Raw genomic sequence first — 25,000 nt, 5'->3', positions numbered from 1 at the left:
TGTATCCAGACAATACTAAGATGTAGCAATCTCTGAGATGGCATTTATAAATAGCAGGGGTATGATGTATGTGAAATATGGTTGTCTAAAAAGATTGAAAAAATATAAAAAAAAATTTAAAAAAAAAAATTTTTTGCAGGGGGGAAAGCCCCCTTCTTGGTAATTATGCATACCAACTCTAAGATCATACAACAGCAGAGGAAGGGTAAGTTCCTGCTCCCTGCTGTAATGCGATCTTGCACACACAGAATTCAGTCTCAACCCGGCAAAAGAATGTTTGATATTTTGAATGTCTGAACAAATGAAATGTAACTACACTGACATATATGTGTGATCATGTGAGGAGGTTTAGGAGCATTCCAGTTAGTACCTAACAAGCTTGCATATCAAGCAACAATTAAAATGGCTGGCTACATCTGAAGGGCACACTCCTCTCCCCTACACTAGTTTGTAGCAGTGTAACACTCTTCAGAGTGCTATGTAAATTATACTTCATAGGTTCATAGGTGTACACTAGGCTAACAACAGCCAGGGACCTTATAAGCTCAGCTGTGCAACCTAAATGTGAACCACAATTTTTATTTATATAGGCGGTGATTTACTGAGTGCCTCTGTCCATCAGAGACATAGATGCCAGACTGGGGTGAATTTCCAATTACCCATCCATTGGTACAAGTTACACTTAAATGGGGATAAGGAGGAACCCTGATTCACATGGATGGGGAGCCTGTTCTCTGAGAAACATATCTGTTTCACCAGCATGTCCTATGTATGTTTCCAGCAAAATTTAGGTCTTTTAATCTAGTAGTTCTGATGCTGTTTGTTTTGTGGATGCACAAAACGCTCATCAAACAGGGTCCAGGGATGCATTGTGTGCCAGGCAAAGATCACCCCTCAGAAATCTGTATGATACCAAATAAAGAGACATGGCTTTTGGGTGATCAGCATAGGACAATGTGTTTACTCCCTGTATTCTTTTTTTAAGGAACTTTTGTGGATGATCAAGTTGCTGCATGTGCCTGATCAGGTACATACTGAAGGGGGCATTATATTCTATGATGGGTCTGATGAGGGCTGAGTACAGTGGTATGACGACCTCTCTGGACTTAAATGCTATGTCTTTGCTTATAAGTTGAACAGCATAGTTCTACTTAGTTACTGCCAGATGAAGCAGGAACTGGATAAATACAATCAGGTGTAGCTTCATCTGGATATAGAAAACAAGAAAAGTATATTTAGAAGGGGGGAACACCCACACTCACCCCTTCACTTATATATACTAACCCCATGGTTTCACAGCTTTGGAAAAAATAGAATCAGTGAATCTCTGCTGATGCTGTAATAGAAACAGCTCTGGAAATGACTTATCTATGAGAATAAGCATTCAATGATTTATAATGGGAATCAGCACTCAGGGAGTTACAGCTCAAAGAAATGGGTCAGCGAGTTACAACCATATCTCCCTGAAATTTGTCCAGTGGTAGGGAAGCCCAGATTACCTCTTTGCTAATGATATACAAAAAATGTATTTTGGTAACTAATACTAAGCACAGGGCTAGATATGTGCAATATAAATGTTGTACATAAATGTGTATACTGCGTGCATCTAGCTAATGCAAAAGCATAGAAAATATCTGGTATGCATGACCTGTGACAAATTGTTAGAAGCTGTCACTTGGGATGACACCTGTCACCCACCTCTGTCTTGAAGATTGTTCTAGAATTCCCACACTGCCACAGTAACACTATTTAACACTTCTTTTACATAGATTATCAAGCCTCTGCTACTCCATCAATACAGAAGATGGATGCAAATCACATCTGTTTTAGAAGTTGCTCTTTTCATAGGTTCATAGGTTAAGTACTAGGCTAGCTGCCCTTGTAGACCATTTTAAGCCTAGCCAATTTCCCTTTCAAATGTGAGAATTAAACCCTCTGTCTCATGTCTGTAAGATTAAAAACCTTAACCATTATACCAACCCCCAACCATTATTTAAGGTTGTAACTGACAAAAATGAACGATTAAGAACAGTTTAAAATCAAAGTGCATTTCCTAATGGAGATTTGCTAATAATGGGGGAGTTAGATTATTTAAAGCATAGCTGTGAACATGACAACAGGGTAGGAGGGGGATGCTTTTACCATCTACAACACAGCTGGTGATGTGAAAATGAATGAAGATGGGAGAGTGTATTGTATTTTCCAATATGACTGAGGGCATGTTAACAAGGGGGAAGTAGAACTGCACTAGTTCTTATATTTTGAGTATGATCAGAAGCATTGCAACAGAGAGAGAGAGAATAGAAAAACAGGTTTATTATAACTTTTGACATCATTTGAAACATGAAAATAATGGAGGTGGTAGGAAGTAATTGTCCTCACTATGCATGAGGCATAATAGGTAGGAGAAATCATACTTACACCTTCAGAGCAAAAATGTTACTCATTTGTGAAGTGATTATATGGCTTGGACTTTAGAAGATCTGGGCTATATAGCAATGATTTCCATGCTGCAAATTGGATTCCTTGCAAACCCCATAAACATGCAGTACTATAGGTTTTTAAGCCAGTCTAAAAACATGGTCATTGTTTTAGTGTTTTCTTACACAAATTGCACAGCTGAAAACAGGCATCAAATGTTTCTCTTCAATAAAGACATATGCTATTTACCAAAGTGTCGAATCCGGTGATATAACTTTAGAGTAGCACACATTGCAAGAAGACATCTAGTGTATACATATGTTGGGTCATGTGACTCCATGTTCCAGTATGATAACTGCTTACACAGATGTTTGTTACAAAACAGTAGCTTCTCCATGTGCATTTTGCCTTTTTTTTTCTGCAGTTTTCTTACCTTGGCTCATCCTTGGTCCTCCAATAGCTTTACAAACCCCAAAAGACTTTTTTTCTGTACTGCAGTCTGTTTTGATACTGAATTTTCTTGCTCAGCGCATTTATCAGTTAATGTTTTATGGCTGGCTTTAATTTTTATACTGTTTTGGCTGTTGTTTCTAACAATAACAGTTAACATTTTGGTTAGAGACTGCTGTATTTTTTAATGAAATTTAATGTTGTCTGCCTTTTGTTGACTATAGGAGGAAACACTGTCCATTTAGAGAAAACTTTATCTAGAAATATAGTCCAGAAACAGCACCTACATAAGTGGTATAGGAAATCAGGAAGTAGAGACCTTAAGTTCTTGTTAAATGGCATTTGCAGAACAGGAAAGATGCGGTTATATGATGTCTTATGTTATTTATTTATTTAAATACAGCTTTTTACCCCTGTGGAGCAGGCCATCAGCTGACATTAGCATCTATCCTTGATCTTGGATGGCATGATTCACTCCTGACCACCCCCCAGGGTCTAATCCAGACTAATTCAAAAGTGTTAACACCAATGTGCCTATATCAGCAGATTTGTTACTTATGGTCAAAAGGCTGAAAGTTCAATCACCACAACAGAAAACTTGAATTTATGCCCCCAAGCAACAATTCTGTAGGCTATTGCCTGAGATGAGACTGAGGCATCCTAGTGCAGCATTATACTCATAGTAATTGGAAATTTCATTTATATTCCCTACCCATTTCTCCATTGCAATGTCTGCCATGCAGTGGTGTAAAGCTGATATGTAAGAGAACATCTATCAGTGCATGGTTCTGGTATTTGTAAGCTTGGAATGTGTACCCCAGTGTCAACAGAAGGCATTCGATCCGTGCTTATGAGGAGGTTCCATATGGATCAGCTCAGCTACCAGATGAGAAACTCTTCTACTACTGTTTTTGATAGGAAATTATTGCTAGTGTGGTTCCTATGTGTGTGACAGAAGTGTTTTCCTTTTTTTCTTATGATCTTCTCTTTTCTCCATAGTTGTGTGACCATAGTTGGTATATGTAAATTTAGGAGTGTTGGAAAGCTTGCTGTTTAGATAGGAGTGCGGAGAGGCAAATAATACTTTAAAAAAAAAGTCTTGTCAAGTTTAAAGTCTGACCTGATGTTTTCATCCAGTTATATATAGATATGTATATAATTAGTATACACCTATGAACCTATAAATCAATGTTGTTGGTCACATTTGGGTCACACAGGTAGGCTTATATATGCCATAGTGGTCGCTAGCCTTGTATACACCTATGAACCTATGAACCCATGTCTTCATTGAGTTGTAACTTGAGAGATGCAAGTGATGCATTACTTGCATGCAGTTGTGGGAACTGTATACTGACTTGTATTCTGTTATGTCTATGTTCTGAGTCTACTCTTTCTAATGGTTCATCTGATTCTCTGTGGGATTCTGATTACCTGATCATCAAAATGAAATGCAAATAAACTGAAACAGATTTAAATGTGATAATGCAAGTGGGCATGAATGCATGAAAGACGGTTATGTACATGGAAAAGAATTAATAAAACATTAAGAAAATAAATCATACAATCCAACTTAGTTCAAAGTAATTTATTTTATAGTCTTGCTGAATCATAACCTGGTTTGTAAATCTAAGTTATGACATATTTACTGTGTTAAAATTTACTAGAGATAGCCTGCTGAACAGCATTCCTCCAATAACCACAGGCAGCCAAAAGGCCTTCCTTACTGAAAGATGATATACTCATCAAAATGCAAGTAGTATAATTTACAGTCTTACTCAAAATTTTACTTCCAAATGGGAAACCATCAAAAGCAATAAGGACTTTGTGTTGAATGATTTACTTCAAGGGCTAACACCCCAGGTGAGTCTGTATCCCTACAGAATTGTTGCTTGGGGGCATACATTCAAGTTTTCTGTTGTGGTGATTGAACTTTCAGCCTTTTGACCATAAGTAACAAATCTGCTGATATAGGCACATTGGTGTTAACACTTTTGAATTAGTCTGGAAATGACAGTTGAAACAGCACTGAGAAAGAAATGCTTTTCCTTCACTCAGTTCCATCTCCCACCTTCAACACCTCTGCACAAGTCTGCTAATAATGAAAATATTTCAGTGAATTAATTCCCCATCTGCCCAGTAGCAGCATCTGCAGTCTGGGTTGAGACTCCAGCTGAGAACCATTTCTCTATTTATTTACATGTAATTATCGCTATGAGGTGCAGATATTAACACTGTCAAGAACAATTTGCCCTGACATTTCTCACGCAGACTCTTCCCCGCTGTTATCACTCTGAGGCCTTCCCTGCCTTTCTTTCTGTTTTTTCTTCTATGAAACTGTAGCAGGCATTTGTAACACTGTTCTTCTAAAGTCATTTTAAAAAATTTGGAATTTAATTTGATCTTGGAATGTGACGAGTTGGGTGTCACTGTTGACAGATGGGTCCTGCTGCAACCGATGCTCTGCTATCATAACAGAATAAATTCCTTGCCATTGCACCAGTATAAATTAAAGGGCAATATATTGCATTAACCTTATGTTGTGACTACTCAGTTCTATAAATGAACAAAACTAGGTTATCATTTATCTTACAAGTATAGGCTAGATGCAAGAACTTTGGGATTAGCTAAATGGGTTCTTAAGGGGTACCAACAGAGAATATGATCACAAAAAGATTCTAGATTTTTTGTAGATACTATACTTGTTTTATTCCAGTTCACACTTCAATATGGAGAGGAAAATTAAACCTTCTTTCACCAACACTGTCATCACCAAATGGTGTGAAGAATTTTATATTACATTGTGACTTTCAGCTGTAGTATGTCAAACATTTAAATTCCTGTTGCTAAAATTACTTTGGTATTACCTAGACTCAGTTTTTCTCTAATGTTAATGTTAATGTTTGTTTACTTATTTATTTTTCTGAATGTTTATTATTTTGTTATTTTTTTTTTTAAAGATTAACCAAGCAAGATACACTAAGCACAACTGTTTCTGTTCAAGTGCTAACTTGGAACTATATTACTTTCTCTGACTCACGTGAATTCCCTGTGCAAGTAGTGACCAAGGCAGTCAAATCCTGGTGCCAGAATAAAGATCATCAACATCTCATAGCTAGGTTTACCATCTCATTACCAAAATAAACATTCACTGGTGCAGGATTCCAGTTTTCTATGTTGTTTCATGTCATCCTGTGAGCTTCAGATGTAGAATCATATTCTTTTGTAACATTTAAAGGAAGTATAGAAAGTACTTCTTCTAAAATATCAGGACATTTTTCTTCTTTCTTTTTCTCTTGTCATGACACAACTTCCCAGAAAAAAGGGACAGGTGCTCATACTATCAAATATGGTGCTACTGTTGACACAGTAAAGAATGTAGTGAAATGCTTGTTAGCTTATAGTAGCCTAGAACATTATAATAATAATAATAATAATAATAATAATAATAATAATAATCCTGTTTCTTAAAAAAGTAGAGCCTCTGGATGCACAGTTCCTTTTTAGGGGTGACCCAGGAGAAATGTGTGGTTAAGTGAATTACCCAAGGTCACACTGGGGACAAATGAGATGTAAGGGACTCTAGCCCTGTATCGCAGGAGCTAGAGCTTACATCCTTAACCTCACGTTACATTCTGGCATACAGGGGTACTGAACAGAGCACATTAACAGATCTAGCATTGTCTAGCTGAATCTAAGGCAAGCTTCTGTTCTCATAGCTGTAACCCTGACACACACATGCACACACACACACACACACACACACACACACACACACACACACACACACACACACACACACACACACACACACACACACACACACACACTAACACACAGACATGCATGAGTGCAAGCACACACTTTTGTGTATGCACTGTAACTTGTTTTACTTGTCGGTATGCCTGGGGCAACTCCCCCAGTGGGCACTCCTGCTCTTAGGACTGGTTTAGGCTGACAGACAGGTGGCAGATTGAGAGCAAGGCATGTAGTTGCAAGCAATGGTTTCAGGGCAGCTAGTGGGGGTAATGGTTTATACTGGAGGCAATGCCATTTTGGAAAACTTCTCTCAGTTTTTCAGTGCGAGGAGCCATCCTTTTTTGTAGCAGAGAATTGTGATTGGAGGAGTGAGCATAATTCTCAAGTGCACTAGCATTGTCGCCTCACAGCAAGACATTGCGTTCAATTCTCAGCTAGAGCGTCTTCTGTGTGGAGGCATGCATGTATGGGCGTACCTTCGTTGAAGGTTGTGCATCAGGGCTAGTAACTCGGCACGTAAAAAGCCACTACCAAACATTAGCATACCGGAGTTCTGCTGTGGTGAACCCTAACCGGGATAAGCCGAAAGACACAACAACAGCAACAACTATATTATGTGGGACATTCCACATTTTGAGTCTTAAAAAGTGAAGTTCCACATTCAAAGGGTCTATCACACATTTAGTGCTAGGAACTTTTTAAAATGTTATAAGTACAAAATAATACATTAACTGCCCCTAGTTGAAGTTGTTAGTAAACTTTTAGTATTCACCCCGGGGATCACGTCAGTTGCCCTGCTAGACAGGGGTCCAGGAAGTAAATAGTGTGGAAATAAATAGCCAGGGAATTGTTATGGCTAGGCTTGTATAGGCCCTAGGGCAGATAGCCTAGTACCAACTTATGAACCTATGAACCTATGACAGAGTACTGCAGGTGGGGATCTGGAACAGGCTGGGGTGGTATCTCCTACTATGGTAAATCAGGCTAGCAGACAATGTGAAAGTCTAGACGGGTGATGCTGGAGTTGTTTTGGAGTCGGCTGGTGTGAGAAATTAGGCCATATTGGGCTAGATTGGTTGATACTGGGACTGAGGGGGTAGTCACTGCTCAAAATGTGACCATGGCTAGGTTGTCACTGATGGTGTCCAGACTAGGAAGACAGACTACTGATGATACTTTCAGTAGGAAAACTAATGTCATTATTTCAGCTGATTCAGCCTGGGCTCAAAATACTGGATTTAGAATATGGGAAACACTGTATCACTCTGTTATAAATTTTCTGGGAAGGAGGGCAATAATGTACTTGTGACTTTAGGGAAGAGGCACCACTCTAGCTACAGAATAGCAAAGGAGGCAGAAGAAGAAGTGAAACTTGGCAAACTAGCTGGGGATTGCTAGCACAGATAATAGGTAAGAAAGGGACCATATTGCTAGGGCAGTGGTTGGGGCAAGTCTAGAGAACAGTACTTGGACAATTCTGAGTGAGTTAAGAGTCACAACTTTGGGCATTCTACAGATAACCTATGGAGCTGTGAGTAAAGCATTCTGGGGAAACAATGCTGTAACTGTGCCTGAGATAGGCTGTTTGGACACTGCATAAGTTCTTCATGGATAAACTCAGACACTGGTGCAGATACGATTATGACATACAACGACCACACTGCTGGAGTTGTACTGTATCAAGCTAGAACTAAATACATTATCAAAGCTGTACTGGGGGAAGAGGAATGCATAATTAAAGTTATACTAGTAGAAGGTGGATGGTAATGTCAGGATTGCATAGTGGATGGGAGTACATTGCAACATCTGGACAGTTGATGGGAGTACACTACAACATCTGGATACTGGATGGGAGTACACTATGACAGCTGGATAGTGGATGGGAGTACACTACAACATCTGGATAGTGGATGGGAGTACACTATGACAGCTGGATAGTGGATGGGAGTACACTACAACATCTGGATAGTGGATGGGAATACACTATGACAGCTGGATAGTGGTAGGCTATGAGTACAGTTTGCGGCTGTACTTTTTCAGAATGAGAGAACGCTATGACTTCTGGATAGTGATAGGCTAGTATTGCAGTTTGGAGCTATGCTTTGTTAGGATGGGAGTACACTTTGACAGCTGAACTGGAGCAGGCTGGGAGTACAAAATTATGTTTGCACTTTGGCATGTTGGGATTACATTTTCTGATTTGTGTTTTGTCAGGCCGGAAATGCACTAGGCCTGTTGTTCTGTGACAAGCTAGGCTTACTGCTGCTGCAGCAGTCTGACCTGTTGTGCCAGAGTTGTGGTCATGAAGGATGAAAGCTTTTGGAGCTGTAATATGGTAGGCTGGGAGTAATTCGATACTGGGACTATGTGAAGTTACAGTGCTGCATTACGCTGGAACACGCTAATCATTTTGTACTAGAATTCAGTTTGGGAAACCTGGTCTTACACATACAGAGATAATGAAGAGAGAAATAAAAGAATAGAGAATATAGAAAGAAAAGCTTGAAAGAAAAATAAATGGAGAAAAGGGGGGGCATGAAGAAATGAAAGAAGGAAGATAGGTAGATAGGAAGGAAGAAAAAATATTATATTTGTCTTAACATTGATGAAAATGTGTGAATTCTTCAGTGAAATCATGCTGGCTGCTTAATCTGTTGGAAGACCTGCCTCCATGATGTAAGCTTGTTTTTGTAATTGTGATAAAACTGTATCAGCTTTAAGTACTTCTGACGCTCCTATTTCAGTACACTCAACCCTTCTTTTTGCAGGTGTGCCTTGTGTTGCAAAAAGGCAGGAAGTAATAGGTTCAGATGCCAGATCGATTTTACCAGTGTTGTTATTTATTTTTAACGCTTTGTGAGATGTGACAGCTTGTTTCAGTGGATATTAATCAGACTCTGCTGTCCACCTCCCTTACTGTGCCCATTTCCTGTCACAGCCAATCTGCTTTCTAAGCAGCAACAATTAATGGTCTCTCTGCACCCACCCCACAACACACACTCACAAACCTTGGCGGGCTAGCTGCTCACTTCAACAACCGTCTTGAACACTAAGCCATTTTTACTTTCAATTAGCACACCACAGCCAATTAGACACCTGACACTCAGGACAGCTAACAAATCATTCCTGTCATCTGCTCTCTGTCACTCATAGTGTAGGGTGGGGAGCTTACTATGCATGGTGCAGCGTCTGGCCAGAAACATTAATTACAAATGGCTATAGGAAGCGTGAAAATGCATTAATTACATTTATGCATTCATTATTTTAAGTGGTCATGTCCTTTTTAAAAATGGTTTGCTTTATATTTGCTAGTCTGTAATAACTCATGCTGTGGTAGCGTCTTTGCCTTCCAGATTTAAAGAGATAATTGGGTACAATATATGCTGCCTCCTCTGCAGTCACAGGTTCCTTATAGTTTTATTTTGCCAAAAAAACTGACACTGATCCTTTAGTTTATGTTACAGAAATTGCTTGTAGGTGTTCCAGAGTTTATTTATTTATTTATTCTTGCTGCAACAGATCTGTATTGGTGCATAGTACACCTGTAAGACTGATCATGGAATTTATGAGATTTAGATCCCAAAATAAAGTTTTGCAAGACTGTCCCACCATGTGCATATAAATTGAAGTATTTTTTTTACCAGGTTCCTTTTACAAAAAAAAAAAAAAGTTTACCTTAACTTGCAATACTGTATCATATGTGATCATTAATAAAAGAAACAATTTAAAATTTCAAACCCAGCAAGCAATTTATTGAAATGATGCAAGTGTAGAAAACTTTCAAGTTAGAGTCAGCGACTCCTCGGGAAAGACACATAATTAAAACTTTTGTATAATAAAAGTATTATGTGCACTGTACATTAATTATTTAATAAGAGCATTAAACACAATTAATTCATTGTTAATTGCAGTTATATTAACCTTTTTCTTTTTCACAGTGGTTTGACAGATTATGGTTCATTTACTCTATTATCATTAACACACTATAAATGTGTTAAAGTCTTCCTTTTTAATACCGCAAATAAACAAAAAGTTTAATTTCTGAATACTGCTGTTGTGCTATTGCTTTCATGGTGTAAACTGGATCTGAAGTATGAACCACTTCAATCCCTTTATTTTCAGTTACTATTTAGCTATAAAAAAATAAAATCTCCATTCATCAGAGAATCTGGTGACCTTATCTGTCAGTGCCTTTGTATTTAGATGTCCACCCATCTACCTGAGTTTTGAGGTTTCTGAAAAATCTGAAAAAGGTCTCTTTTTCTATGTGTGTGTGTGTGTGTGTGTGTGTGTGTGTGTGTGTGTGTGTGTGTGTATCTATAAAATTATATGATCTATATATGTGTGTGTGTGTGTGTGTGTACACACACACACACACACACACACACACACACACACACACACACACACACACACACACACACACACTCACACAGACAGACAGTTAAAACTGCCCATTAATTGTGTCAAAATCTAGCTATCCCATAAGGAATATGCCTTCCTTTCCTGAATATCCTGAAAACTCTGGTTACTTATCACATGTATAAAGTTAAGATCATACATACCTAGACTGGCAAATTCCACACCTAGAATATTTCTAATGTAGACCCTTTAAGCAGACTACAGTCAGTGATGTCACTCTTTATCTACTGATGTTTGAGGCACAGGGGCCAGGTTTAAATGACGACTTAGCATTCCTTACTTGTGAGTTGAGAAGGTTTAGACTCATGAAGTATGAAGCTAGAGGTACAGAATTTAACATCCAGGTTCTTTTGGATGCTGTTCCTTTACATGGCCTCATCCTAACATGTTTGCTACCCGCCAGAAGTTTTAGGCCACCAATGTGCATGTGTACAGAGTAGAGAGCTATCTTCTGCCTCTCTGGAAACACCAACACAAGCTTTGCAATTGTCCTTCAAGCCCAAATGGGCTAGCTTAGGTCATCTGAAATTTATTTATGTATTTTATTAATTTCTAATCAAATAATTTCATTAGTCATAAGTATTTGTTTTTTGAGCTTCAGTGGCTGCGGTGGTGCAGCAGTTAGTGTTGTCACCTCACAGCAAGAGCTATTCCGATCCGATTCTCAACTGGAGCACCTTCTGTGTGGAGTCTGCATGCCCTCCCTGTGGTCAAGTGAGTTTTAAGGACATGCAGGTAGGTGCGTGTGTGTATGTGTGTGCCTTCTGTGAAGGTTGGGCGCCGGGCTGGCAACTCAACACTATAAAAACATCGCTCCCAATCAATCTGCGGAGCAGTGATCTGCTGTGGTGACCCCTAACCGGAAAAAGACGAAAGACATTTTGTGGGAGTACTTGTCTGAAGGAAGGACTTAAGCAGAGTCAGTGTATCAAGTGTAAACCCAGGACTACAAGGTGAAGCTCTGTTTTTCATATCCTACCTGATTCACACAGACTCACACCCTGCCTTGAGCTTTGCTGTTACACCTGTAAACTACTAAGATATCAGATTCTTCTAACTGCCAAGATTATGCAAACAGCACCTTTCTTAGGGTATACACGAAATTAATTCAAGATTTGAAAATATGTTGGGTCCACAATAATTAACCTTTGCTGTAAGGTTGTAGAACCTTTGAGATACTTGAAGAGCTTTGGCTTACAAGTAAAATGAGTAAATAATAAGCTCACCTTTCTATACAGTTAAGGTTGATCCTATGGACATTTCTTTCTTTTGTACTAATTTTCAATATAGAAGTGTTTTTCATTTATTGATGCTGTGCTAAGTTCTACAAAAAAAAATTATAAGTAGTGCGGCTGAATTATAGCTGATTTTACTAGCATAGGTGAGACATAATGAGGATATACCTCCTACCTGTATTTTAATCAACTAAATTCCTATAACTTGAGCACAGACTGAGCTAAAGTAGAAGGATTTGACACATACAATACCTGTCAGCTGCCTGATGTATTCACATTTTACTGTAATCACAATCTCATTCAGAAGACGGTAGAAAAAGCCACTTGAGTTTTTCTTTTTCAACATCATGAGCTCTAATGAGTTGACTACCTCCAGTTCTCTTTCATAAATTGAGCTTGGATGACCTTTTCAAACAAAAAGACAAATAGTTCAGGCTCTGTTTTTTTTTTTTTTTTAATAATGATAAGTCTTACAGTATAGTGAATCTGGACGTTAAATGATTACGGAGTCTGACTGATCAGACAGAAAGTGACAGAATGAAGCAGAGTAAAGGACAATCACTTCTCTGGGCTTGATACAGAGATTTGTCAGCTCAGCTGGCCATACTACCTCAGGCTACACAGAAAACTCAAGCATGTTTGAGATTCTCTTCTCTCTCTCACGTTTCTAAAGCCAAAAGTTGGTGAGTGGAAAAGGGCTTAGGAAATCTTGTTTGGAAGCAATAAGTTGGGTTGTGCACTCCATTACCAGTGTCTGCAGGGGGCTGCAACAGTAACTGAGAAGAGAATAGATGAGCTGTGAATTGTAAGAAAAAAGAGTGAATGAAAAGGATAGACTTTTGCAGCTTAATGAAAATCATTTAGAAACACAGGTCAGTGAGCTGTGACAGTGTCTCCTGGCTGCCCACAGGAATGCAAATAAAATTTTCTTTCAAAAATATGAATGTCAGTCCTTGTGTTTATAATAGAATTTAAGTAGCACTTTGTATGCAGGAGCCGATCCAATCTATACATGTGGCTTTGGTGTGGAAAAAGGCTCAGATATTGTATTTTACTTCTTTAAATAGAGGACATTGCCTGGTCTACACGGCATACGTCTTATGCATAACAGAGCCAAGATCATAAATACATTTTCTGCCTTGGTGACCTCTTTCCTTCTCATTCCCCAATCCTAGTGACACTGAAGTCATAGAAGAGGTGATACTTATTTTTTTGGCATTAATCCCAATGGATTAGAGTTATTTTGCACCTTATATTTCTTCCCTGAGTTGAGAGAGATGTTTGGCCAAAGCACAGCCTACAGTGTTTGCCATTTGGTGAGCCCTGCCACATGCTGTGGCCAGTTACATTGGTTTAGCACTGCATGGCAGACCATATCACCTGTCTTCAGCCACTCTGTACTGATGCTCCTCCCACTCTCTGCCACACAGCAGCTGGACAGTGGTTTTGACACCACTTTTCCTCTTGTATGGGTGAGATGACATCAGCCAGTCAGGCCCTAGCCAACCTATATCGAATACCTCTATTACTTGGATGTGCCACTCAAACCTTGGTCAGCTGGGCTTCCATCAAGGCAGTATCATTATGTATTCCCTGAGCTGGCTGTAACTAATCTGCTACTTGGTTTGGATGTAATGCCTGTTGTGATGTCAGGCAGATCATGTATTTTGTTTTGAAGCAGGTATGGAAACACACTACTGTACTTCTCAATGTCTATTTTGTTTGCAAATACATCTTACCATAACTTCACTTCATGAAACAGATGTTATTTTATAAACTTTCTGCCAGGAAGTATTATTTATAATGTACTGAACCACTGCACATCCTTGACCTTAAAGAAAAATTCTGTTTCTAGAAAAGAATCAGCATTTAAGAGCTTAGAAGTCATATATCTAACAGTGCATTAACTGACCTTTAGGTTTTAAGAAGCTCAACATTATTTATTTAACATTTGTTGACCGGGAAAGTCCGACTAGGTTCCACAGAGCCTGTTTTCAGCAGAGGCCTGGGGAGAAATGCTCCAGATGCATGTCTTTGGAATGTGGGAGGAAACCGGAGTACCCAGAGGAAACCCACGCGAACACAGGGAGAACATGCAAACTCCACACAGAAGGAACCCCGGCCGAGAATCGAACCAGAGAACCTCTTGCTGTGAGGTGACAACGTTAACCGCTGCACCACTGTGCCACCCATACATTATAAGAGTCAAATATTTGTTAGAAATACTACTTTGGGGAAGACACAATGTGATATTTTAATTTAGCAATATAACATAAATTATATATACAAACCTACACTGGGATTTATATTTCTGTTGCAGTTTGACTGGTAATCAAAAGATCAAACTTAGTATCTATGATGGAGAGGTAAACATCCACAGTAATCTGAACTGATGCAAAAATGAAAAGCCCACAAAATTGATGTTCACATGAAAATAAGGAGCTGTTTGAGTACAATAGCATATCTGCAAAGATAAAATATTTAAACATTTAGGAGCCACCGTACTGATTCGCCACAACATTGCTTACCATTGCAGGTACCCAAGAAAATTCAAGTCTTGTTTGTGAAATCATTTCTGGGCACCAGAATGAGAAATCAGACTTGCGCACTTACTGTCATATTCCCAGAATATCATTCTGTAATTACGTTTAAATATAAATATTCTGAATGGTCATAATTTCTCCTCTGTTTAATGTAAGGTTTTATTGTTTTCTCATCTCACATATTGTCTAAATATAGAGGGGAAGTACCACTGGAGTAAATCATTCCTGTTCCTTGCACAAATCCGTCATCTAATTGTGTAGCCGAATACTGTGAGTTGTACATAAACCCTGTGTCCTGCTTATTATCCTATTCAGTGAGTATAGTTCAGAAATAATTATTGACCAGTAGACATTGGTTTTATCAGCACCAACACTTAGTCAAGATTGTACATTCTGACCACACCCGGTCATACTCCATTTCCATAATCCAGAACTTTCAGTCATGGAATAATGGTGATACTGCATGTGCGTACCCCACAGGCCAGTTCTCGCAGATGTGGGCATGCCATGGACATAACTTCCATTTTCCTCAACCTAGTGGAATCCTGGAGTTGGTATATTTAATTTACAGGTGGTGTGGGAGGTGCAAGGGGTGCAGCCCCCCTGCAAAAATGTAAAGAAAAACACTCTGTTGGGTCGTGGGTGTATGGTGAGCAGAATTAAGGCTGCCTTTACTACTGCACAGCCATTAGGGTACGCATGTACAGCATTGCTGGAATAATCACTAGGTCACTCTTTTTTTCTATGCTAACTGGCAACAAAGCTGTCATGCTGGAAAAAATGAAGGGAGTTGCTGCCATTCTATCCAGCCCCAATTAAATTAATGTCAGAGTCTCTTCAATGTATAAAATAGATTTTTGCTCTGACATATTCCTTCTAAAACTCTATTGTGCCAAAGAATTGCACTTCCACTGATAAACAATTACTGTCATATGATCAGAACAGGACAACTAACTGACCTGCTGACACAAAGACAGAACTTACCTCTGTGATGCCAGTGCTGTGGATTTGATTAAAGTATGTTTGCTGGTGGGTTGCAGGGGGATCTTCAGCAGCTGGAATACCAGGTCTGGAGAAGGACAGAGAGAGGAAAGGATGCACTACCTATAAGAACATTCTTTGACCGGAGCCAGAAACTAGGCCAAGACAAATCAAAACAGCCACTGTGGCAGGTTTGGGGAGGTAGAATGCAAATTGTTCACAGGAATGCTTGCAATCTGAAAGACTATAAAGCTCCCTTTAAGCAAACTGCAAATCACATTATTAGGGAGGGGACATTGGGACAAAATACAATAAAATGAGGGAGTACTACAATACAGTATCCATCATCTCTGTTGCTGTGTTTATTTTCTCTCTGTCTCTCTCTGTCTTTTTCAAAAGAGAAAAGAGAATGGTTCGCTGTCATTCAGCAGCTGACCCCACAAATAAATGAATAAACAAACAAACAAATAAATACATACACACATACATAAACAACACAATTATTAAGTCACTGGGAATAAAAGTTGTAGTGAAGTAAACCTAACTTAAACACGCATGTCCGAAGTTTCATAGTTTGGTACTAGGCTATCTGCCCTGGTGCATTTATAAGCCTAGCCATAGTGATGTGGCTTTCGCCACCCCATGTAATGGTGCAAAAGTGTACAGAATAGATTTAGAATACTGTGCCTCTGTCTAGTAGTGACACAGTGAAGACCCCCTTACATAATAGAATTAGTTTAGTGTGCCTCTGTCTAGTGGTGACACAGAGATGACCCCTGGGGTAAACCTACGATCTCCCATCCACTCGTCACTTAAAATATTTAAATGCTTATGACCCAAGCATTTTACTCCCATAATAGAAACTAAAACAATGAAACAACTTTAAAAGGCAGTATATCTTAAGCAAGTCTTAACTGCAGGAAATCTTAAAATATAAAAATCATTGTAAGGACCACAGTATCACTACTGGGTTACTATATATTATATAGATTAAGACATTCAGAGATACTATGTGAAGACCACAGATTTAAGTGAATGCATAGCACTTTTTTTACCAAGGTCATCAACCTGTCTATTTGGAAGTTTAGATATTGCATTTTGGTTGGTTTAACAAGATCTCTCAGTTAACATTAGAATATTCATTATATATTTTCAATTCCTTCTGTACTTTCAGGCAGCTAGTATTGAAAAACGCAGGCATTTAGAAAAGTGGGGTCCACTTCCTGCTTACTATAACACTAATAACATGGAACTTAAAGAATAAACCACACTGTTGATTACCACTTAGTACATAAGAAGTCAACAACTACACATAACCATCAAAGGCCAGATGTCAGGGTGGTTGGGATTCTAATTTGATCAGCGGATTATTTCATTTTGGAGTGGGGGGGAGGACAAGATAGCTGAAAATGACTGCCTTCTCTGTTAAGCTGTCATAAGGATACCATGGGTGACATCACAGTAACAGGGGAGTGCTGCTGGCCAGGGATGTAGTGAAGCCTGGCTATGTATATTGTTATGCATGCCATTAACACAATGCAGCCCTTTCAAAATTAGCACCTGTACTAAAGAACTTTGAGACACTCAGGCCTCCTGTCTGCTCTACTTGTGTATGACATGGCATGGATGTTGTGACTGCATGTCTCCACTGAACCTCTGATTCCCAACAAAGAACGAAAATAGCATACTCGGTCAGCAGTCTGAAATCAGTGTCCACTTGGTAATCCATAAGCAAGAGGTGGAAAGAGGGATCATTTATGAATAGAAACAACTATGCTTTCAAAATCATGCTGCACAATACCAGACATTACTGTTGCTATTTAGTGCTACCCTGAAACATACAACTGCTTAGTATCCTATGCAATCTTCTGTCGGAAGTGCCCAAAGGATACTTTGATATCGAAACAACAGTCCCAGGAAGTGTTTGTTTTTAGCTTTCCATACTGTACCCGTTTCTGGCTCTAAAACTGTCGGCATTGCATGTGGCATCCCTAGAAGTTAATACAGTTCCGATGAAGTCCTCTTACCCCCCACCCCCACCCATTGCACATGTCTACTACTTGAGCAGACATTTGAGAGGTGGACTAAACTCCAGCCAAGACAATGGACTAAACTCCATCCAAGACAAGCTTTATCACAGAAAACAAAAAAGGGAGCGAGGCGGTTCAAGTACAGGCGTAGGCTGACAGTGGCCTTTTCCCTCCACCATCCTCTTAATGCAATTTCTCTGCACCATTAAGAGACTAGAGCATACATTTGCTTTAATGTACAACATAAGGCTAGCTGATGTGGTGGTGCACTGGTAAAGATGACTGTAAAATACTGTGAACAGTCCCATAGGTTTGGGTTCAAAACAAATCACTGAGAGTTGGTGGTTGGCATAATGGTTAATATGTTTACCTCACAGACACAAGGAACAGGGTGTGATTCTCACCTTTCAAGGGAAATTATCTAGTTTTAAAATAGCGTACAAGGGCAGCTAGTCTAGTAATTATCTATGACCACAATGCACCTGGTTTATCACTGTCAGTGATGGACCCAGTGCTGCTTTGCAACTGAAGGGACTGAACAATTGTTCATCATCTGATAAATTAAACCTTATTACCTTTTTTGGGATACAGAGGTCTTGCTTCTTAAGATACAGATGCCTTGCTGATAGACAGGTAGGTTAGCTTTCTTCAGTTTCTGTGAGCCTTTTACCTCATAAGAGCAGATTTACAAAGCTCTCTGCTTTTAAAATAATATAACAAAATAACACACCTCCTTATGTAGGACTGGCAATTTTTTTCCATGTGTTGCTACTTGTTATCAGCTTGTTTTTTTGCATTGTTAAGAGCATATTTTTAATTCCCCATTGGAAAAGTAATTTTCTACTTAGGAGATTCATGTCCCACTTCTCCAGGCAGTCAATACAGACAGTTGACTCAGAACCCTGATAGAGTGCGTGGAAGATTGCAATCTTAATTGTGTGTTTGTTACTGAAGCCTATTTATTTATCATAAAGGCCACACATGGTCTTTTCTTCCAGTTTCACTTCCACAGGGCCTGAGGGCAGTCAGCTTAGAACTAGTGAGAATTAATTAAATTCAAAAAAGTAATCTCCCAGGAAAAGGGAAGCCATCCCCGGAGGCGGTGTCCTTTAACTCTGTCCCATCATACTTTATCGACTCTGCACCTTGGTACTGGCACTCTACTAACAAACCACTTATGCAGCTATTGAAATAAAAATTAACAACAATGTAAGAAGCTGCAGACATGCCGTTTGAGGTATTTCCCAGTTCTGCTGTTGCACTTCTGGCCTGAAACTGATTTCTGAGACAGTTTTGGTGGGGGTTAGGAAAGGGGCTGTCAGTCACAGTGAGTGACAGGTAACTGATCTCTTGCCAACCTGCCTGATCAGATAAAACTTTGCAGATGTGGAGACAGTATTGATTTTTATTTAGTAAAGGTAGCATTTCAGGAAACAATAGATTATAGCACAGCAAGGTCAAGTTACTGAAGGGCTCACAGTTGTGTTAAGTGGAAGGGAAGGCAGTCAAAGTAGTGGTAAACTAATATTATCTAACAACTTTTTAAGACTACATATGTAATAGTACATACTATTAGCACACCTAGCTTCTGTTATGATGGATTCTGTGTGGTACCTACTTGTATTTACAATTTTGTTAGATGGTAGTTGAGAAAAAGAAATGTGCTACCATTTCCTTGTTACAAATTATCACATAAAGTTTTGCACAAAATGGAAGCATTTAAAAATTAGAAACTGACATTCTGAGTTCATCTACATTCAGTAAGAATAATTCACTGAAAACAGTTTATTAAATACACAAATCACAATCGTTTTGTGGGAAATATTATACCTAAAACAGCATGGTAGAGAAAATAAAATACTTGCATAAAATAGCTAATGGGGCGAGGAAGCTTCACCTCCACACCCCTTCCTAGTTATTCTAATTTCAAAGTCTTCTACTGTCTGAAGTTATGTGCAAAACAGTAGTGAATGCACTTATTTCAAATCGCATAGACTCTGGAGTTAGAAAATCACATAACAATCCTAGTATATGAGAAGCAAGATTAATTATGTGCTCTGTAAAATCTTCAATTTGACTTTGAAGTTAGTACTTCTAATATGTTAATTAAAATGAGTTACTTAGTCAAGGATAATACCAAAATATGTAACATCAGACTTAATTCTAATTGTTAATCTGTCAGTAACAGAAACAGAGGTCATTCTATTATTAAGGGAAGAGTTCCTCTTAAAGCCCATCTATGTAGACAGAGCAAGGTTTTGTGTTAATCTATAGCTACTTATCCAGTTCTGAATCATTATGGCATCTATTAAAACAGATTAATTTTTTTAATAATAATATATTCTGGGTTTCTTGCTAAGCTCGTAACAAAGCATACTGGATGCCAGGTATGAACCTCAGATCTTGAAAGTAACCAGCATGGCAGCCATTCATGCAGTAAGACAGTCAGAGGTACCCCAGGACTGTTGGCATTTATTGAAAAGTTGACCACTAACATAAAGGTGTAGCATCATTACTTCTGTATAGACACTTATGTCTAACTTCCCACCATAAGAACTGCTTTCAGTTTCTATGATGATGTGCTTAGAAGGATACACACAGAGTAAAGGTGATTCGGGGGTGGGCTATTATAATGGTCCATTGTCTGCATTGAGTACATACTAAGAGACAGGGATGCAGAAACATAACAACAAAAAAAAATGTAATGATTAACAGACTGTGTCGGTTAATAAAGTAATGCAAAAGGTGTTTATACACATTATATGTTTGTGTGTGTGTCTGTGTGTGTGTGTGTGTGTGTGTGTGTGTGTGTGTGTGTGTGTGTGTGTGTGTGTGTGTGTGTGTGTGTGTGTGTGCCCACATGCTTGCATGTGTGTGTGACTGTGTACAACTATGATAATTTAAATTAATAAAACTAAACCTCTTTTTCTCTCTCTTTCTCTTTCTCTATATATACACATATGTATAACACACACACACACATACATATACTATATGTCTGCACAAATAAACACACATGAACAGATAGATTGGGATGTACTGTAGCATTATCACATGGCAGTTTTACTGAAAAACTTAAGGCGAACTATTGTCTACTTAAAACCAGACTATTGGACTAGATGTGTGTGCTCCATATTATAGTGCTGACACAATATGTTTTAACAGCAGCATGGGGTAAACATTTTTCTCATGCCCGCACCCTTCAGGACATCATCAGGGTGCCTGTGCTGAATGCTATCCTTTCTATTCTACCCTCGCTCTGCACCAGCCAAAGAAAGAGCAGCTGCCACATTCCATCTTTCTGCTCTTTAAGAGGCCTCACTGGAGTGCTTAATCGCTTCCTGTATTATAAATCACTGAGTCATTGCTCTGTTGTACTCATAGAACTGTTTGTCTGTCGCCTAGTATGTTTACTTAAGCTGTTTGAAAAGTATAACACACCACTTAAACATGAGGATTAGTGTGTTTTTATTCACCAGAGAAGCACTCTGCTTTATTCCCTCCTGTCAGTATATCTGTCCTCTTAGATCTGCTAAACCACACACTTGGCATTGTTTATTGCATACATTTATGTTACCTGTTTGGCAGTGTTACATTATTTATGTCTATTTAATGCAGCTGTGACACTAAGTCAGTGTACGATTATAAGTTGATTAAAAACAACAACTTCAAGCCAAGAAAAAATCTGAAAGTCAAAGCAGGACCTTAAAATTGAAAAACAGGTGAAACAGCAAGCAGTAGTCATTATCCGGTGTTAAAGGGGACACATTAGTCCAGGGATACCTAAAAATGTTATTTTGACAATGCAGATGTCATGGTAAGAAGGTTTGATTAACGTTATTAATAATGTGTACATTTTTCCTTCCCAGGTAATGAGTATTCTCAGCAACCCCAATGCAGTTGCTGCACAGCCCCAAACAGAATTCTCCATTTCCCCTCTACATACTGGTCTGGACACTTCCAACTCTCTTTCTGCCAGCTGCAGTCAACGCACTGATGCCATTAAATCTGTGGACAGCTTGCCGACCTCTCAGTCATACTGCCCTCCAACATACAGTACCACTGGCTATAGTGTGGATCCAGTTGCTGGCTACCAATACAGTCAGTATGGACAATGTAAGTAGCACTAATAATTGTTTTCTTAACCATAATTTTCAAAATGTTTTAAAGTCCAATAGATAGCAGAAATGTATAAAGTTTCATAGCATCTTTAATGCCCAGGTCATTGTGAAAAATGGTCATTGGGCCATTTCACCTTCCTAGTTAGCAAACAAGCAAATACACAAATAAATACATGCACATATTATTTACATACACAGTAATTATAACTATTAAACTATCTGATCGTACCTCTCTATGACTCAAATTTTAACAGCATGTCCAGATTTTTGGTGTGTTCCTCATAAAATTTGTGGTTTTCTAGAAAATTAATGACGACTTAAGAAGCTAAATGATGACAAACATTTGAATATCAAACTTCACATCCATCAGAAAATGTATGCTAATGCAAAGCATATTATTCTAGCAACTTTCAAAGTTTATAAGAGCAATTTTTAAAATCTGTCCCTGAATTTGAACCTTTGTCCCCCCATTATTTTTGGCTAGATCTGAGAGGTTGAGATGTACGTATCTGGTTCACTAATTAGTAGAGAAATATTGCTCACTCACCCAATGCTGTCAAGTCTCAAGTGATTCCAAGTGACCTCATGAACAGCTACCATCTTTTACTGTTTAGTGGTCAAGTAGGGAATGGAAGTAGATTGCAGGGTCTCTCTTCAGTAATGCACACACATATATAGACAATTTATAGTTACCAGTCCACCTATTGCATGTCTTTGGTAGGAAAGAGGAAACCAGAATACCCAGAGAAAACCCACAAAGACATAGGGAGCCATGCAGACTCTTCAAAGAAGGCACCTCAGCTGAGAATTGAACCTGAAACACTCTTGCTGTGAGATATCAATGTTACGCACTGCACCACTCTGCTACCCAGTGTTCATTAGGAAACTTGTCCTTTTACACTGGATCCCATATGGATCTACAAGCTTACTAATTACTTAAGTTTATATGTCACCTTAAGTGAAACATTGTTAGAGGTATACCAAGTAAATGTAAAATTCAGACTAAAAAGTAGTAAACAAACCTTGCAATAAGTTGCTTAAAAAATCTCTTATTTTTTCACCCACATATAATGTGCTTCATCAGATCATTGTGGAGTGATTTGTAGTGGAAGTTCTTCACCAAGGACTATTTCTAGGTTTTGATGTTATATTAAGATTCAGTTTTATGACCTGTTTTATATGGTGCAGTGGGATAAAACCCTAACTGTGAACCAGTTGACCTTTGTGCAAGTTAGTGTGCAAGGGAGCTGGAGGGACCAGAGTGAGAAAATGGGAATGAATGGCATACAGCTTGCCCTTTCCAGGGGAGGGGAAGCAGATTGATTTCCCTGCATGTGTAACACCAAGTGGGTGCTGTGCATAGTAATAGCCCATAGAGTTTGGGTCAGACGGATGTGGTGCCATGACATAGCAATGTAAGTCAGAGGGCAGTCACATGTAAAATTGAACAACCTGTACCCTCTCAAACTCTGGCAGTGTGCCAACATCCCTCAGAAGCTGCTGAGGGGATGTTAGGATCTCCTGGGGCATGGGAGGAACACCCTGATTTCTGCCTTGGTTATGGTCTCATGATCAGCTCTTGTCTCCTGGGGGAATGAATGGGCCAGTAATGGCTCTTGTCCCAATAAGGGATGAATGGCTAGATAGGTTATGGGGCCTAATGGTCAGTAGACAGAGAAGTTAAAAAAGATTCAGGTTTATGTAAGAAATATAGGAAAATTATTATTCAAGATGCTGGGGATACAGAAGTTACAAAGCGATTATGGTGCTGTAAACCACAAGCCCTGGCTACCCCGCTAGACCATTCACCATCCTAAATATGAGTATGACCTTGCTGTTACTCTTATGGGAGTGAATGATCTTCAGCAGTCTATCTTAAAGGAGATACAATGACATCCAATTAATCTTGAAAACTAGGTCTCCTGGGGGGGCACTATCATTGAACAGTATTCTTCCATTTTCAGGAATAATGCCTAAATTTAAAGCTAAAATAATTATCTATAATAATTGGCTTATTAACTTGTGTCATTATGAGAGATCTAGTGTGTGTTTGCCTGAGTGTCTTTGGCCAGATGTCCAAAATTATTCCTGGTTTGCTAGAGGTGGCCTGTACCACTTGGCTTATGGCTTTTCATAGTATTTATAACCTTTCCTTCCTTTTTAAGTAATGTTCAACTAATGAGCATACCCATGTAGCAAATTTCAATTTGAATATTTCCTGGATTGATCTGCTCAGTGCTAATAGTTTAAAGAACAAACTGTTGTAGCTTCAGATTTATCTCTTTCTTAAAGGCACCCATATTTGTGTAATTAGTGAGGCTTAGCTTCAGAACAATTGTGACACTCCTTCTTTACCAGCATATTGCATGTACTGTGACCACTTGGAACTGTGGAGTTATTTCCATATTTATTAGGCTTGCCATTGTTTCACAGCAAATATTGCATAATATCAACCTAGAGTTTAAATGGTTGATGACCCAGGTGTAAGTCAACCCAGTCAGACCATCTGAGGTCTCTCAGGGGTCCCAAAGAGTGGCCATATATACCTCTGACTTTTCTTGTCGAGATCATACAGAAGACTTGAAAGCTCAGAGAAGGTGGAGTAACCAATAGAGAGTAAACCACAGAGATCTCAAAGAAGTACTAACTCTAATAGATGAATTACAAATATTCAAGGCAAACAGGGAGCTAGGGGTTCTCCAAGAAATTACAGACAACACTAGAGCCATGGTGTACTGACAAAGAGGGGAGAAGTAATTGTTATTAGATCTTCATGAAGGTCATGATAGCCTGGCATCTAGCCATTCATTTGAAGCTATGGACCTTTTAGCTTCCTTCAGCCTACTACTTCCTAGAAAACCAGCTGAGAGTGTGCTACTGATCTCAATGGAAGTTAGACACAAAATCTTCCACAAGCTCATATTTAAGTAGGGGATTTCAGATTTGGTGCAAAGAGGAACCATTCATCTTACTAATCTCTTGCAAACTGCTGGTACACCAAAACCTTAAGAAGGATAATAACCTGATCCTGTGGTGGAACA

General features: G+C 38.9%; 1 protein-coding gene across 4 annotated transcripts in view; it reads left to right on the top strand.

Moving 5' to 3' along the window:
• Nucleotides 1–25,000, top strand: part of PAX7 (paired box 7) — a 352,148-nt gene that overhangs the window by 309,569 nt on the left and 17,579 nt on the right. For all 4 annotated transcript variants that reach the window (XM_044063057.1, XM_044063055.1, XM_044063056.1 and 1 more), the window contains exon 8: nucleotides 21,708–21,954. In XM_044063057.1, coding sequence (XP_043918992.1) covers nucleotides 21,708–21,954 — 247 coding nt within the window. The remainder of the gene's footprint in view (nucleotides 1–21,707; nucleotides 21,955–25,000) is intronic.

Source organism: Protopterus annectens, chromosome 2.part1 (genome assembly GCF_019279795.1).
Source record: "Protopterus annectens isolate FY-2018-M chromosome 2.part1, PAN1.0, whole genome shotgun sequence".
NCBI classification, from domain to species: domain Eukaryota; kingdom Metazoa; phylum Chordata; order Ceratodontiformes; family Protopteridae; genus Protopterus; species Protopterus annectens.
This window is presented reverse-complemented; position numbering and strand designations above follow the sequence as displayed.